The sequence below is a fragment of the Aythya ferina genome, assembly GCF_964211825.1.
Source record: "Aythya ferina genome assembly, chromosome: 2".
NCBI lineage: Eukaryota > Metazoa > Chordata > Aves > Anseriformes > Anatidae > Aythya > Aythya ferina.
Genome location: NC_140297.1, coordinates 153,390,010 through 153,407,053, shown reverse-complemented (window position 1 = coordinate 153,407,053; position 17,044 = coordinate 153,390,010). Strand labels below are relative to the sequence as shown.

Sequence of the window (17,044 nt, the reverse complement as noted above, 5' to 3'; positions counted from 1 at the left end):
TTCAGCCCTGTACAGGTCAATCCTCAGCCCATGTCTCACTCAGCAGTTCTCTTGTGCCCCAGGGAATTTTCAAACATATACTATACTTTCCCATGCAGAAACACATTTCTACTGCTCAGCTCTCCCAAGTGAAGCAATGGTGAACGTGCCATGGTACATGAGGGCTGTAGCTACAACTCACTGGAGAAAAACTGTCTCCAGCAGGCTTCGGTGATGAGAAACGTATTGCTTAAAATGTTAACAACTGGGGGTTTCTACTCCTATATAATATTTGTGTGTGAAACTATTTCTGCGGAACATTTTACTCCAAGCAGCAGCCCATTTATGATTGATGTACCAGAGGCTATGACAGCAGCTGTCCTCTCTTTTCACATGCATTCACCCACAAAGCTGATGGGAAGCCTAACAACTACTTTCTCCTTTAGCACGTGGCTCCTTTCCTCTACCTCAGCCATGTAAAACAAAGGTATGTGCCACTGACAAGGTGCCAGTAGGAAGCAGGACCTGCTGGCTGGTAACACCACAGGGTAGAAGAGGTGGTCTCCAGGCACAGACCTTTCTTCACTATTTCTATGTGAAGAAAGGAGCAAGTGAGGTTCTGTCCTTCATCTCTCCTCTGGCTCTCTACAGCTCCTCCTACAGATCTGCAGGTCTGCATAGGTAGCCTATGAGCAATATGGAATCTATGGGCAAGAGGAATACCCACAAATATGAGCTCTGGGGTGGGCATTTTGGGTTCAGAGCATTCAGGCTGTTCAAAATGAGAGCTGGTAGTGAAACTGTGAAAATGTCCCTGCCATAATATACTCCAAGAGATCAAGAGACCAAGGAGAACAGGACACAGAGGGTCTTTCACCCATCCCAGTGCAGTGAGATAAGGGTGCCTCACCTAGAGATTTCAGGAGAAACCATCTTGTTCTTAGGATCTTCACATGAAGTTCACCATGGGGTGGGATCTGAATGAGAATGACAGAGGAGGATTTCCTGAGGACTATTTTCAGTGTGACAGAGAATGAGCCTAGTTCTGAGGGTCACCAGCATCAAAGACTGAAGTCTACTGTGGGAGGTGAAGTAGATGTCGATGCTCATTTTCCAGATTAGAACACATTATTCAAGAAATGACAGTAAGGATGCCTGAAGCTCTTGTGTAAGCTACTGACAGCCATACTTTTGCTGTCATAGTAGTATAATATTCTTTCCTTTGGGTGATTAAACTGCTGGCCTAATAAATGTTAGTGCCAATGGGACTGTCATTTAAGTCCTGGAGTCTGTGTATAGAGGAATTTCTGGCTGCCGTTGATAGATGGAGGTCTGTTAGAGCTGAAATCCCTGTTTGTTCAAGGCCTCTCCAAGAACAGCGTGTCAAAACAAGGAGACTTAACATCCTAACTCAGGAAAATCAAATAAATAAATATATAAACAAAATTGTACATTGGCATTGGATGAAAGATTCTCCTTTTATTTTAAAACCTCTGTAAAATCAGAGCAATGGGTCAATTCCAGCATTCAGCCAATTTAATTAGCAATTTCAGAGTAATCATGATAATGAGCCAAGTCAGCAAAGATGTCATTGGGGTTCTTGCAGTTCAGGTTGCAAAAACAAGCATTGATCCACATGATTTTCCAGGAAATCTCAGTTCCATCTGGGCACTCAAACCTCACTTCAATAGTCTTGGACTTGTAGGGTGTGCAGCACCTGTTGTCTGTGCAGACGCCACAGTATTTGGGTCTATAAGGACTTTTGCTCACACATCCTGAGATGGTGTAGTTCATGGGTTCGCTGGCCCTGTAGACAGCCAGGCACTTCTTCCCAGGCTAATATCAGAGAACACAAAGAGAGTCAGATTAATATTCATTGCTTCATGCTGACACAGGTGGGATATGAAAACAACTTTTTTAGTATTTAAATATTGTGAAGCTGCTAGAAAGCTTTTTACAGACCTGATCTAGAGGTGTGACAGACTGACACTTTTAGACATACGAAACAAGAAGCTGCAGGTAGGACACTTGCAAAATACAGTTTATAACTATGACCAGCAGTGCACTATTGCTTTTCTACTAGCTGAGTCACAGGTCTGTCTGCACCAGCAGCAAGCACAGTGGGCTTGGCTTGCCTTTCCTTGTAAGGAGCATTTTTGGCTGGAATTAAAGCTCTCAGGGGAAGGTTTTCATACCGGTGTGTGGAAGCACAGGGAGGAGACATTTTGACCTCTCTGCATCACAGTGAGTCCACATGTGCTTGCTAATGGCCTCCGAGTTCAGAAGTGCAGCTCTCAGAGGCCAGAATGCTGCCAAACACATCTGACCCCATGTCCAGGCAAAGCTCAGGGGATGCACGGAGAAACAGTCCCCACCTTAATGTGCTTGGTTATGTCCACCTCGCAGGGCCGCATGTTGCACAGGCGACTTTCCTTCATGAGCCGGCACTGGTCGTTGTCGTTGGAAATCCTGGTGGAGATGCCCAGCCCACAGGTCTTTGAGCAGGGACTCCAGGGTGAGGTGTGAACAATGCAGTTCTTCTGCCAGGCTTCATCCTCCCCCTCGTATGCTGCAGAAACCAGATTAACCACACATTATTCAGCTGGGCAACTTTCCATATTAAACACCCTCGCCCAAGCTCATTACACATTCAGGCCACTAACCCAAATAATTAAATCACAGTGAAGTGGCTCAGCATCCCTGCGAACCTCCGCTTGCTTTGTTACCTCCCCACCCCACCCCCTTTGCCACTGACCTACTTGTGTCAGACCCTCAAGTGCTCAGGGCTGGGGTTCATTTCTTTTTTTTCTCTTTGTAGCCTCACATAAGGGGGTCCTTGTCTGGGGCTCCCAAGTGCTACCACAATGTAAACACTTCATTACAGAAGTCTGCACCAGTTGATGCAGAAAGAGATGAGATCTAATCTCACCATGAAGGGTTATTTAAGAGCCCATTCAATTGATTCCCTCTAGCAGAAAGTGGTCAACAGTCTTTGATGGACGGCTGAGGGGTTTGGGAAGCAGCCACTGCCTTTCATTGGAAGGAAGAGAAGCTTGAATAGCTCACAGAGAGCTCGGGAATCACTTGAGAAAAGGGTGGGCTCTGTTATGAAAGCAGCCATCAACCTCAGGTCAGGTTCCTTCATGGCCTCGGCAGAAGTCCCCACTGGACTGCAGCTCACACAGCACAGCCCACAGGCACAGCTCTGTAGAAACTGCTGGGCTGAGCTTGCTCGTTATAATGTTAATCATCAATATTAAATACTATATTTATAGTTATATTAAATACTGTAAAAACTATCTTCACTTCTACTTTTAAGAGAAAAAGTTAGCCAAGAGAAGTTGCATTGTGCTCATTTGAGGCCATAGTTCATGAAGAGAAAAAGCCAAAATCAGTAATAGATGTTTTTGATTTGGACTTATTTTCGAAAGCTACTAGAAATAGTAATGAGAGCTAAACTCTGGTGGTTTTAACCCACAAAATGGCTTTGTTTTTTACAACATGCTGATTGATGGAGAAAAACAAACAAACAAACAAAACATACCATTAAGAAAACAAATCCCAGTTCCTTGTTCAAATACCCTACATCTCCTTGAGCTCTGCTTTTGTGAGGTGTTCTGTAGAATGGGGCTAATGTGACTACATTGCATCACAGTGCTTTGAAGATAAATTTATCATATATGGAAAAGCAGGCACATCCTAAAGTTTAGGCACCATGTGTGAGGCAAATGGTACCAACACTACACAGACAGCTAAGTGATCCTCACTGTGAATATGGGTGCGGGGAAAGAAGATAACATATGACACGTAACATAGGTAGTTTAATAATGACATCAATGCAGTTGAACATAATTGCTAAAAAGCTATACAAATGCAAAGACAATTTAGCCTAATTTTAAAATTGTCAGTGAAACTTCTACTCCAATAACTGCTTTCAAGGTGTGTCTGAGTTTGGGATTATTAAGCTACAGGAGTTTTAAAATCATATGACTAGCACAAAACAACCCAGACAGAAAGCCTCAGTGCCAAATTAAAGAGAGATAATTTTGCTTTCCAGAGGAACTACACTGATGAAAAACTGGTGAAGTAAAAAGGACTTGTCACATCTTAAAAGTGTCAGCAGATGTGTGTTTCAGAGGGGCTTTTGTCATACAAGCATGTATAATGAGTCTCATACTGCTGCACGACTGGTGTTTGCATCTTCTGTGCTTCACTACACTCTATATAAGAGTATCTGTGCCTTGCTCACACAAAGGCAAGACACTCGCCAAGTTTGACAGTGCAAGATGATGCTTTGGTTGCAGACACTGACTTCAGCTCCCTGATGGCCAAGGAGAGCTCCACCAAACTCCTGCCATACCTGCAGAGGAGATGTGGCGTGGAGATGTCTTCCTGATTTTCTTGGAGTCATCACAAACCCACTGCTCGCAGCATTTCCCCTCCATCTTAATCAGCTTTGGGTTTGGACACCAGACAAGGGGAGGGCGTGAGTTTGTGCACATGGGAATGCAGCCCACTGCCCCATTAATGCAAGTGCAGTTGTATTTGCAGTTAGGCTGAAATGTGTCCCCATTATTATATCTGACTCCATTGAGGACGCATCCTACACCAACAATCTCTGAAAGGAATAAAAAAAAAAAAAAAAAGAAAAAAGAGGGAGAGAGAGACAGAGAGAGAGAGAGACAGAGCACTATTAAAATAATGCTGTCAACAAACAGTGTTAAAGTTTTTATTTATCAAGCTGCTCCCTGGGCTAATGGAGCTAATGTGGAGACATGACAGTGCTGCGGTGATGTGTTCAGCATGACGCTAAGCCAAATGTGGTCATGCCATCTAGGAAACTATTTTTGTTCTGAATCACAGCAAAAATGAATCTTCTAATGCATCATGGAAAAAGGGTTAGAAAACAAAACACGTTTCATGCACAAACTCTCACTCAAATGATCATTTCATGGCATGTTGTTAGAAGTTGTTCACAATAGGAGAAATCCAAGTAATTAAAGCTGATATTGAGTGAAATTTGACATTTTTTGGGATGCATGAGAGGATTACATGCAGTTGCAAATATGCTAGAGATCTGTGCAACATTTGTACCCTTCTGAAGCAGCAGTAGGAGGACAGCCAAGGCAGCAAAGGAGCACCTCAAATGGCACAGACTATATTTAGGCAACAAGAGCCCTACCACTTTATCATAAATCAGTTTCCTTAGAAACTGAAGAAAAACATAGTAATGCTATGAAAATTATTATTTGATGAATATTCGTAAATAAAAGCATGAAAGATCAAACCCTTTCATTTCCCCTGAGAAGGAATCATATTAATCCACGAAATAAGACAAAATTTGTATTATTATTATTATTATTATTATTTTTAAAGTTATGAACAATGATTGGAATCAGTGGCAGGAATCTAATGGAACTCAAGCTTCAGTTTCTCGTTTGGTCACATGGAGGCAGTGTGCACGCACTGATCGGGTTGCTCTAGTTTTATGTCTGGTCGGAAATGGAGCTGAAGCGCGGTTGTGCTTCAAGGCCAATACAAATTGAACTGCTTGATTAAAATCCGCAAAAGCTGCCTATTTTTATAATGGGCTGACTGAAAATATAAAACACAAAACCCTTCATTTGCACAAAATAATTAAAAAGAGACTTCATGGAACTTGAAGCACAGATCCAGATTGCCAGTTTGTGCTCAGCTCCAGTATTGATAATGCTTCAGCCTTTGTATTGAAGAGCTGTCACTCAGTTCTGGAGCCAGAGCAGAGGGCTCAGTTATGCTTCTAGGTGCACACATGACAGTTCAAGAAAATGCTGGATTTCCTGTTGATTTCCTCTTTGCTACAAGCATACCCATCCAGTATTGTGCTAACTCAGCCTCCTGAAGGCCTCACACGTCAAGACGTTTACTGTGAGAACATCCCCAAATGCAGACATAGGCATAGTAGAATGCCTTCATGCAGAATCACACTGTGTCTGCAGTAAATTAGGCTACTGGGGAGCACTTCAAAATTGCCATCCCCACGTACACAAAGCCTACCTCCCCACCTGGATGTGTGCTCTGCACCCTGCTGTCTCTGCTTCAGTGCAGAGATAATCCAACAATGTAAGGAGAGCTGTAGTGACTCCCAGCAGGTTCCTATCTGATGTCTGGGCCACACTGCAACATGCCAGTCCACCTATATCCTGAATTTCCCACAGTTTCACCCAATTTCTTTTCCTGACACTTGTACCTTGGTCTTTCAGGCTCTTTATTTTCCACAAATTATATTGTTCCTACAGTCCTGCATGCCTTGAATTCTCTAGAGCTAGAGTTTTTGGCATCCATCTGCAAAGCAAATTCCTCAAAGCAGTTAGCTCCCAACCCCCAGCACAGGAGTCCCACACTTGCCTTCATTCCCCCTGCAGTCAGGGCAATATCTGGTGTACTCAGAATGGAATGATGCAGCCTGTATACAGCCCAGGGTATGGGAAAGAACATGTCAGCACATCCTGTCATCTGCATCCACCCACATGCTGAAAGCAAGAAGAAGGCCACAACTTTCTGTGGCAGCCAGAGATAAACAGCTTCACCGTCTAACCTAGCTTCTCATGTCCCTCAGCTGTGCACACCACAAGGCCCTTCACCATATAACCAAAAATGTCATATATGGAGTTATATTGTCATGACAGTAAGGATGTGAACATGCATGGGATTGGGAAACCTTCCAGACCTCACTAGGGAGGCTGGGGATCAATTCTCCTACACCACAGTGCTGTTGCCACAAGTGTACCAAATGTCTGAGATGTACTGGAGGACTACAGATTATGAAATCCATCTAAGAAAGCAAACATAAAAGTAAGTAAACATGATGCAGCATGAAGGTCTAGGAAGGCTGTGGTAGCTTTGAGACAATATCCAGTTTGCTTTTTTTTTTTTTTTTTTTTTTTTTGTATCCTACAAAGTGTGCTCTTCTTCCTTTGAATCCACTATTAGGAATAGGCCATAAGACTCTCCTTAGTGGCATGCTTTTCATGCAGACGCCTGTAATGCTTGTTGTTAAAGCCAGTTGCACATCTATCCTTCCTACAGCCCCAACCCACTACAGCACCTCCTCCTGTTACAGGGAATACAGAATCATCTGCTTGCAGATCCAAAGACCTTCCAATGCTGATTGCTCCTTGTTCTTGGCAGCAGCTAACCGAAAGAGTAAGAATACAGATGCCATTTCTCATCCAGTCAACTGGCCTGAGAATGAAGACAGCTATAAGGACATGGAAGAAAAAGAATGAAGGAGCTGACGAATTTACAGTCAGGTATTTAATGAGATAAATTTCAGCTCAGACCAAGGGGAACTGCCAAGGTATATCTAAGTCAAAAATATATGTACATCACTTACGTGCACATACTCCTATTTCGTACCTAGGTCTGTCTCCACTGTAGTCACAGTACAGGCCCCTGTGAAAATCACAGGTATCGGCCTCAGTGCAACTTTCTCCACGCTGCTTGGCACACGTCTTGCAGCAATCGCAGCCGTCTGTGACCAGGCTGACTCCTACTGAGCACCGAGGAGGGGACTTCGGACACTCGCATGGCCACTTACAGTACTGAGTCCGTGTGTAGGCCTCTGTCGTGGCAGGGACGGTGGGGGTCATGGTGGTGGAGGTCTGGGCAATGGCCTACAAACAAAGAAACACAGCTTGGAAACTGTTCGAGAGAAAAGGGGGCTGTGAACTATGTGGTGATATGTCCTTAATAAAAATCCCATGAGATTCAAAGAGGCTACAAGGAAAACAAATTAAAAAAAAATCAAAAAAGCATTGCTTTTCTGTATAGCCCTTCTGATACCAGCCAGGGGCAAATACACTGCAGCTTGGACTGGCATCCAAACCACATAGGCCCAGTTTGGTGGTATTCAGACTTTTTTCAGATCTCTGCTCTCTGAACAGAGATCTCTTTCCATGTAGGAACATAGGCACATATGTCAAGACCCCTTGATACACAGGAAGCTGTGATATGTCTGGTTTGTATCACCCTGGTTATTTGGCTCTGGCAGAGGGTTATGCCACCCTGTAGTTGTTGTTGCCTGTTCAGCAAGATAAAGGTCATAGTGTTGCAGTGTGAAAGCACATGAGATGGGGCCCTTTTATGGCCTTCTCCTCCTCAGGCTTATCCATATTTGTGCATGTCTTGCATCCAAAACAAGGCATCCCATAAATCCATGAGGAGACAGGGAAAAGGCCTGTGAGCCCACCAACTCCACAGGCTCCTGTGATAGGTAAGGAACCTCCGTGCTGTGAGGATGATCACAGAATCACAAGATCACAGAATGGCTGAGGTTGGAAGGGACCTCTGGACATCATCTAGTCCAACCCCCTTGCCCAGCAGGATCACCCAGAGCACGTTTAGCAGGATGGCATCCAGGTGGGTTTTGAATATCTCCAAAGGAGACTCCACAGCCTCTGTGGGCAACCTGATCTGAAACCCATCCCTATCATGGATCTTATGAGGATGGCTTGGTCATTTCATCTCTTCTTGCAATACCACTAATACCATAAGTGCCCTCTTACAATAAACCAGCCCTTTCACTTGAATAGGGACAAGGTTACAGAAAGGCAAATAAACCTCTGAAATCAAAATCTGGCTAACTGGCTGTGAATATTTTTTTGATGCACAAGGACACCAATCTCTGTCTGAAAAATGCTTTGTTCATCTCCACAGCTGTAACAAAATATGCATGCAGTTTAGTTCCCTGACAGATTCCCAGTGCTAAGCAATGAGGCTATACAATGTCTATAACAATTAAAAACAAACAAAAAAACCAAACAAACAAACAAAAAAAGACATGCATTTCCTCTAAGTACTGTGATGAACTTCCTTAACCATCCTTTGTAACGTCTAAACAACCACATACTAAGGTCATCATGAGGGTCTTAGGTCTTCCCTTTGCCCATGATAGGCTCTTCAAAGTCTCACACTATAATTCCCATGAGATTGCTTTCATCCACACAGCCAAAAAACTGGGATATTTCTACAGTGATTTACCACCTTCACCTTTTGGCACATTCTTTTGTTGTACATGGAGTCACTGTGGGCCATATAATTTAGATGACTGCAAATGAAGCTTCAGGACTTCAGAGTTTCACCTGTTAGAAGTGCACAAATATTTGACATCACTGTAAGCATAAAAGGAAAAGTTTTATGAGGAGGATACTGCCAAGATTCCACCTTCTGATCTACACTTCCTCATCAAATTAGAAAAACAAAAACAAAAACTACAACATTAATGAAAAATATGGGAAGTGCTTTAGTAAGTTGAGATATAAAAGGAATTTCATGTAATGCAATGATGCCGCTCCAGGACACAGATTTTGGTCACTATTACTGAGAAAAAAAAAAAAAAAAAAAAAAAAAAAAAAAAGATTTCTGGGGTACCTTAGCTCATAGGAAAACACACAGAGGGCAAAAGTTCATTACCTTACGCAATCTGCTTCCTGCATGATATTTAACAGCAGCAGCCATGTTCATGATGCAGGGAGGGTACAAGTCAAATCAGTAACAAAGCAAATATATGTCTTTGCTACCAGGATTACTGCAGAGAAAACCGGAACTGCACATGGGCATCAAGCAGAGCACTCTGCCTGGCCCCATGTGGTCCAGAAACTCTTTCTAGTTATAAAATTTGACAGCTGCAAAGAATGAGTGTATAACCCTACAAAGTACAGACAAGGAAAGTCAAAGTCTAGAAACTGCTAAGGTATTCTCATCTATTCCTGGCTAACGCATATTGTACTATATATTCCCTAGTGCCCCAGTGTTTTGTCTTATTTACAGTTCCAGATGAATGAAAAAAATGAAAAAGTTTTTCACTATCTGTCCATGGAGAAAATGCAGCAACCCAGGGTTTTCTTGGGAAAAGCATCTTCAAGAATAACCATCCCACAGCCCATAATCCATCCACCCAGCCATCCACCCATCCATCCATCCATCCATCCGTCTGTCCGGATAGCTCTGCGCAGCTCTTTGACTGTCTTCTACAGCTTCTTTGCTAGCTGTCTCAGGTTGTATTTAAATAAATAAATAAATAATCTAAACCTGCTCCTGCTGCATTTGAAGATGTTTTTAAGCATCTCAGTAATTAGTTATCTTTTATTTAGAACACTAAATTGTTAACACATTGTTAATTGCTGCCAAATAGGCAATGTGTTTGCTCTGGGCATCATTCCCAATTCTATTAAGGCCTCCAGAATTGGCCTTAAAGTTGGCTTAAAACCACATTTAAACTCATGTTTAAACTAAAACATACCAATATAATTTACTCCCACTTTAAAGCTCCTTGATGTTGCCAAAGTTGTTAAAAGAGGAACATTCAGATCAATGAAAAGACTTGGCCCTTTAATAGTAGCATTTTTCATTCCACTCACAAAAATTTGAGTAGGTGCAATAATCTGTCACTTGAGAAGAGAGGCCTCCTCAAGTGCAATAAACCTATTTACTTTGTTGATGAGTAAAAAAGTGCTCAATAATCAAATCCAGATATAGAGACAAAAGTCACACTATTTAAATAGCCCATTGCCATGGCTCAACCCCATAAGTAAATCCCTTCACAGTTCCTTGTTCCTATTGTTAATATGAGCAAGAAACAGTTCCCATCCTGTGACGATATGAAAACATATGTGAATCAACACATGTAGCAAAGAGGAACCAGTAAGTCCTGACAGTCCAGTGATTGTAGATAATTTGTGAGGGCTGAGACTGCATTCTTGCAAAGGTCTGGGTATCTGGGAACTATTTGGTGGCTCATGATAAACAGGAATTTAAAGTAGATTATTTAACAGTGCTTCCACTATGGTTAAAGCCTGAGGTGACCAGGGAAGCTTTTCAAGGGTCCCTGTAGTGACTTGTAGCTGTTGTGGCTGTTGGATATACTTAGATATCCAGTGGTGTTAGCTGAGCAAGCCACAGGAAGGAAACTTAGTGTAGGTTACACGAGCATCAGTGTGAATAAGTGTCAAAATATTTTTGACTCCCTTATTTTACAAATAGAGAAGCCATGGAGAGACGGAAAGAGCATCCTGTCCTAGGCTCCATCACCACCAGATTTTCTTTGGAAAATGATGTCCACCAGGTACCAGAACAAGTGTACAACATGCACAGCTTCAAGACCCTCTTCCTCTGCCCTCTGAAGTCCCTCAGAGCTTTGCTATAGAAGAGGCAATTGTGCAGATTTATAAAATTCTTGGCCTTTCCTCTTCTGTGTTTTGCTGTCGCTACTGGGATATTTAAATCCCTTTGGAAAAGCCATCCAACACCACTAGTACAGTATCTCAAAACATTTTGGAATACTATTACTTTCCTACTAATACTCTGTAATGGTTCTCAGCAACAGCCATCCTTAGAAAGAAAACAAACAAACAAACAAACAAACAAAAACCACCACCAACAACAAAAAATCACATATAAGGTTTCATGAATCACATCTTCAATGTTATTATAATACATAAGAGGACAATGGTTTTCTATGAAAGTCAACATGAGAGTGAAGAGAAATTTAAACATTGTAGTAAACGGAAACACCAACAAAACACAATGCTGGGGATTTGACAAGTAAATTTTAAAATGTCAGAGAAAGTAAAAAAAGTATCTAGTGTGATTTTTTTTTTTTTCCCAGATATTGGTAATTAACATGTTTTCTACAATTACTCTTCAAGCTTAGAGTCAGCAGATTTATGGTATATTTATGCTCCCAATTTATGCTGGACAAGTTCCAAAATTAGTTTCTGTGTACATATGCAGATAATATTATTTTGGTAGCAACGATTCCCTGCAAATTTCTGTGTTCATATTCAAGAGGACAGAAGGAGAAAATAAAAAATGACTGACTGCCTAGTAAGGTATATTTCCAATTTGTTGGAAAATACGATATTGTAAATTTGTTTTAGTTTTGAAAAATGGAAAGACCAAGTTATGGTGTTGAACTTAGTGTATACACTCCAAATTGCAAGACAGCCAGAGATACAGCAGCACTTTCACATAACATATGAGGAAACCTCAATCTCTGTTTTTAAGCATTAAAGCTCTAGATGCATGGCAATATATTCCTTCACTTCCAGTTCATATAGGTGTTTAAAAATACATTTCTGACATTTCTGTGTATTCATTTCAGGTATTTTTCTCATCAAGATGAGGAGAGAAAAGTTATGCATGCTCTTCTCCATTTACTGATGGGATAGAGTCTCAAAAGGATGGTGATTTCTAAGCCATTTTTAAGCCATTTCATCTGGCTACTGGCATTGCTGGAGAAAGGGTTATGAGAGATGGCCTGCAGAAATCAGCTCAAATCATAGTGGGTTATCACATATGCTGTTTTCTCCTTGACAGTAATTTGCTTTAAAAGGACCCTTGAGCCAATCCTTAGCTGTAAAAGTATGAGCTGTGGTTTTCAGGGCACATACTGTTGAGTGGACTCCTTTTAATTTCTGACAGTAAACATTTAAAATGAGTATTTTAAAGTTACATTTCTGATGCTGCCTTTCTGGATGCTGCCAGATATTGTTGACGGAGCGATGTGATCTGGATTATTTCCTGTCCTCCATCTCTGACACATTTATAAATAACAGTCGGTGATAAAACCTTTATTAAAATATCCTCCTTACTACAAAAAGGAGATTATGTGTTTAAATCAGCTGATTTACAGACTGACCCAAACAGTGGAAGATTGTGCAGCAAAGCCTGCTAGCAGCAGCTAATCACTCAAAATGCCTTTATTTTTTGCAGATTGACTGTCCTAAACCTGGACACTGAGGTTAATAATAAATAAATAAATAAAATTTAAGACGACACCTGCGGATGCACTTCCAGGAAAAAGGTTGTAAATTTGTGCTCTTCCTCTGCCAAGTAATGCATCTGCTTTCTCCTGGTTACGTTTACTGGCTGAACTATTTAGCCACCCCAAGCAGAAACACCTGTAGAGACAACTCCAATACCATGTAACTCCAAATGTTCTAAAAAACTAAAATAATTTTAAAAAGCAGCCCAGAAGTCTCCCCTCACATTGCAAACAACTTAATACCAACCTGACACGCTGCTGTTCACAAGGGAACACAGGGGATGGAGCTTAATAAAGAAGTTAAAATGAAAGAAAAAATGAAATATAAACAATATATTGAATGAATCCACATCACTTTCCATGTCTCTGTGTCATCTCTGCGCAAGCACATAGACTGCTTAGTGTAATCCCAGCAGAAAAAAAGAGTTCAACAACTCAGTGCATAATCCTGCCTTTTCACCTGCTTTAACCACATCTAAGGTCTAGATTTATCTTTCCATTCTACAGTCAAAAAGGGAGAAGTGTATGCATATTTGAATGGGGGGCACAACCCCAGAGATAGGGAAGTACTTTATCAGCCTCTCTAAAACAAAGGTGTGAAACTGAGGCCTTCAGACACTGCAAACCAAAGCATTTTCACCCCATCCACAGAAAATGTAAATGCCCACTGTGCAACCACTCAAGAGAAGAGGCAAGTTTGCATTAACCTTGACAGAAAGGTAAGAGCACTGTTGAGGGTCCAGTCTGAAAGCCTTGAGAATCTTGCTGTTCTCAAACATATGAAGAACAAAATTTTGTAATATTCTTCCTGTCCAAATTAATTTTCTCCAAAATTACAAGACATTTTCCTGTTGAAAAAAATACTCCCAAGTCCAGTTAAGGTGAAGAAAAGCAAAGGCACAGAGGGACAAAGAAAAGGGATAGTTTTTATTTCACTATACAATAGGTAACAGAATCATAGAAAGGCTCGGGTTGAAAGGGACCTTAAAGATCATCTAACTCGACCCCCCTTCTATAGACAGGGATGCCACCCACTAGATCAGGTTGACCAAGGCCTCATCCAGCCTGGTGTTGAACACCTCCAGGTATGGGGCATCCACAGTTTCTCTGGGCAGCCTGTTCCAGTGCCTCACTACCCTTACAGTAAAAAGTTTCTTCCTAATGTCTAATCTAAATCTATCCTCTTTCAGTTTAAGACTATCATCTCTTGTTCTATCCTGAGTAAAGTGTCCCTCTCCATCCTTTTTATAAGACCCCTTCAAGTATTAAAATGTTGTGAAGTCTCCCTTTATCCATTAAAATGTTAATGAGGTCTCCCCAGAGCCTTCTCTTCTCCAGGCAGAACATGCCCAGCTCTCTCAGCCCTTCTTCATAGGAGAGGTACTCCAGCCCTCTGACCATCCTTGTAGCCCTCCTCTGGATCAGCTCTAACAGATCCACATCTTCATTGTGATGAAGGTCCCAAACCTGGATGCAGTGCTCCAGGGGTGTACTCAGGATGGAAGAGTAAAGGAGGACAATCACCTCCCTCAACCTGCTGGTCACACCTTTTTTTGATGCAGCCTAGGACACAGCTGGCATTCTGGGCTAACATAAGAAAATTAATCTAAAATGACAAACTGTTTGTGGTGTTTACACTGTAAGAGTTTTTTTTGTTTGTTTGTTTGTTTGTTTTCTTTTTTTTTTTTTTTTTCTGGTACTTAGATCCCATTGCTACAGCAAAGGCACCAGTTTATGGAAACAACTGGTTGTCTTGTAATGAAAAACAACTGATTTCTAAATATTACATGATTTCCACACAAATGACATTACATCTGTCTACAGTCCTCTAAATGCCCCGAGATACAAATGAGAAGGAGAAATAACAGGATGTATCTGGAATTTGTGATTGTACATGTAAGATAGAGAAGCAGGCATGCCAAGGAAGGAATATTTTGAAGGCTAATGAGTTCCAAGGGACTTCAAGATAGATGCTGGGAGCAAGGAAATAATGTGGGACAACAGGAATTTAGGAGTAGCTCAAAAGAGTTGGTATCTCACTATACAATGCTGGGGTGTGATAGCAGGAGCATTGTTCAATACAAGGTCAAGTCCTGAGTCTCTGATGGGCATTAGTAATGAAAAGCTTACATCAACAGGCTTAAACCATGTCATCAAAGTAGAAGCTTGTTTTTTGCCTTGCCCACTTTGAACTTTTGAATGAATATTGCTGAATATTTGTATTATTATCACACACAAGACAGATGGGTTGACAGAGTCAGTCAGTTCTAACAGCAAGATCAGTAGTAATTACAGTACTATCAGGCCTTCCTCACTTTTATGCTCTTGCTGCAAATCTCAGAGTCCCCATGAATTCTCAGAAACTCTACCGCAAGAAAATACTAGTGACAAGTGAGCTAGCATCAGGACAGAGGTATAAGACAGATTCTGCAGGACAAGTAATGTTAAGTGGAAAACATTATTACTGGGGACTCAGCTTCCATAGAGCAGACATGAGTTTCTAGATATTTTATTAAAATTGATTCCAGACATGAAATCTCCATAACATATTGTAAAATAACAGACTCTGAACCCAGATAATGTAAGATAGTTTTATAGATGTCAGGTGCCACTCAGATTTATCCTTCCTGTGCACTGTAGGTTGAGCAGAAAGGAACATTCTGCATGAAGTATAACATTCAATATCTTAAGAAAATAAAAAATCCACAGTGAGTCAACCGCTAATATTTCTAGAATCTGTGAGTGATGAAAAATCAACTTCCCATAACATTATTTCATAAAATATATCTGTGGGAAGAGTATAGGCAGATGTTTGGAATAGCCTTTTTTAACTTAGTTTAGACAATTGCAGAGTAAATATTACATATATTCACTACTTTGCCAGAATATTGCTTATACTGGCAAACTCAGTGTGGTCTTTCATTTTCTTCACTTTTTTTTTTTTTTTTTTTTTTTCATGGAGTGTTTAGAACAAAAGAACTTCCCTGTCAGAATGTGACCTGATGTTTCATAAGTGTTCTTCTAGTTAGAGTAACACTTTCTAAGAGCACAGTGACCTAAAAATATTTGGACATTCTTAACAAATTGAACACTGCCACTACATACTCCACTAATTGGGATATTAAACAACATATTTTCTGTGTTCTGAGAACATTTCAAAGTCTTGCACTGCACATGTTCCATCTGTGCAGCTAATGAGCTCATCTGGTAAAACCAGCTTGATCTAGAGTTTGAAAACCATCAGAGAACATCTGGAGAAACAGCAGAGTAAAGTCTTCAGAAGGGACGAATAGACAGACTTAAATTTTTGGAAAGTAGAGTGCAGGGAAAAAAAAAAAAAAAAAAGAGAGAGAGAGAGAGAGAGAGAGAGATTGCATTTGGATCATCCAAGGTCATAAGGTTACAAATAATCCTAAAACTGTACAGAACAAGATGTTGACATATGAGTCATGGGTTGGGTGGCAAAAACAGTCTCATAGGTCCAGCTCCCAAATCAGATCATACTGCTTTGGCGTTTTACTTTGCGGTTACCCATGTTCTGCATTTGCTTATCTCCTATTTTCAGTCATGACCTTGAAATCAAAGGGAAGATGCTTTCTGTCCTCTTACCCTCTGTCCCAAGATGGGCAAAAAGCAAAGTAAAACAAAGGCTCCCCTTCACCTCTCCTTCCCCTCCCCTATTTCAAGAATAGTGCAAAAATTTGGTGGCATTTTTCCAAATCATATTGGTTTTCATGATTATTTTATTCAAAATAGAAGTCTGCATTTTTAAATATCAGCAGTTTCCTACCAATATTTCCCATGCAGAACATCTTGACTTAAAACAGCTTTTCATTTCAAAATTTCATCGTTATTTAAATTCTCAAATCTGTAACCTTTTTCTTGACCTAATATATGCACTTTCCTCAAGCTGCTGATGAACTGATGAAGCTATGCATCCCTACTTCTTTAAATAGAATTTTTCCTCCCAGGTCGATCTTCCACTGCTGTTTGCACTTAGCTTTGGCTTTCCAAGTTGATCTTTTGTTATTTTCAACTTTCAAGGTGTTTTTCTCCTTAAATACATACTAAGGGCTAGAAACGTCTGCAAAGCTTTTGACACTGTCCCACATGGCATACTTGTCCCTAAATTGGAGACGCTTGGGTTTCATGGGTGGACCACTCAGCTGGAATTGGTTGGATTGTTGCATTCCAAGAGTTGCGGTCTATGGCTCAATGTCCAAGTGGAGGTCAGTAACAAGTGGTGTTGTTCAGGGGTCA

At 41.0% G+C, this 17,044-nt stretch overlaps 1 protein-coding gene across 1 annotated transcript in view; it reads right to left on the bottom strand.

Moving 5' to 3' along the window:
- Positions 1-1,438: 1,438 nt before the first annotated feature.
- Positions 1,439-17,044, bottom strand: part of CCN4 (cellular communication network factor 4) — a 36,156-nt gene continuing 20,550 nt past the window's right edge. Inside the window, exons 2-5 of the mRNA XM_084510748.1 lie at positions 7,355-7,634; positions 4,340-4,597; positions 2,355-2,548; positions 1,439-1,815 (exon numbers count right to left, since the gene is read on the bottom strand). Of these exons, the coding sequence (XP_084366874.1) occupies positions 1,516-1,815; positions 2,355-2,548; positions 4,340-4,597; positions 7,355-7,634 (1,032 nt within the window). The 3' untranslated portion in view covers positions 1,439-1,515. The remainder of the gene's footprint in view (positions 1,816-2,354; positions 2,549-4,339; positions 4,598-7,354; positions 7,635-17,044) is intronic.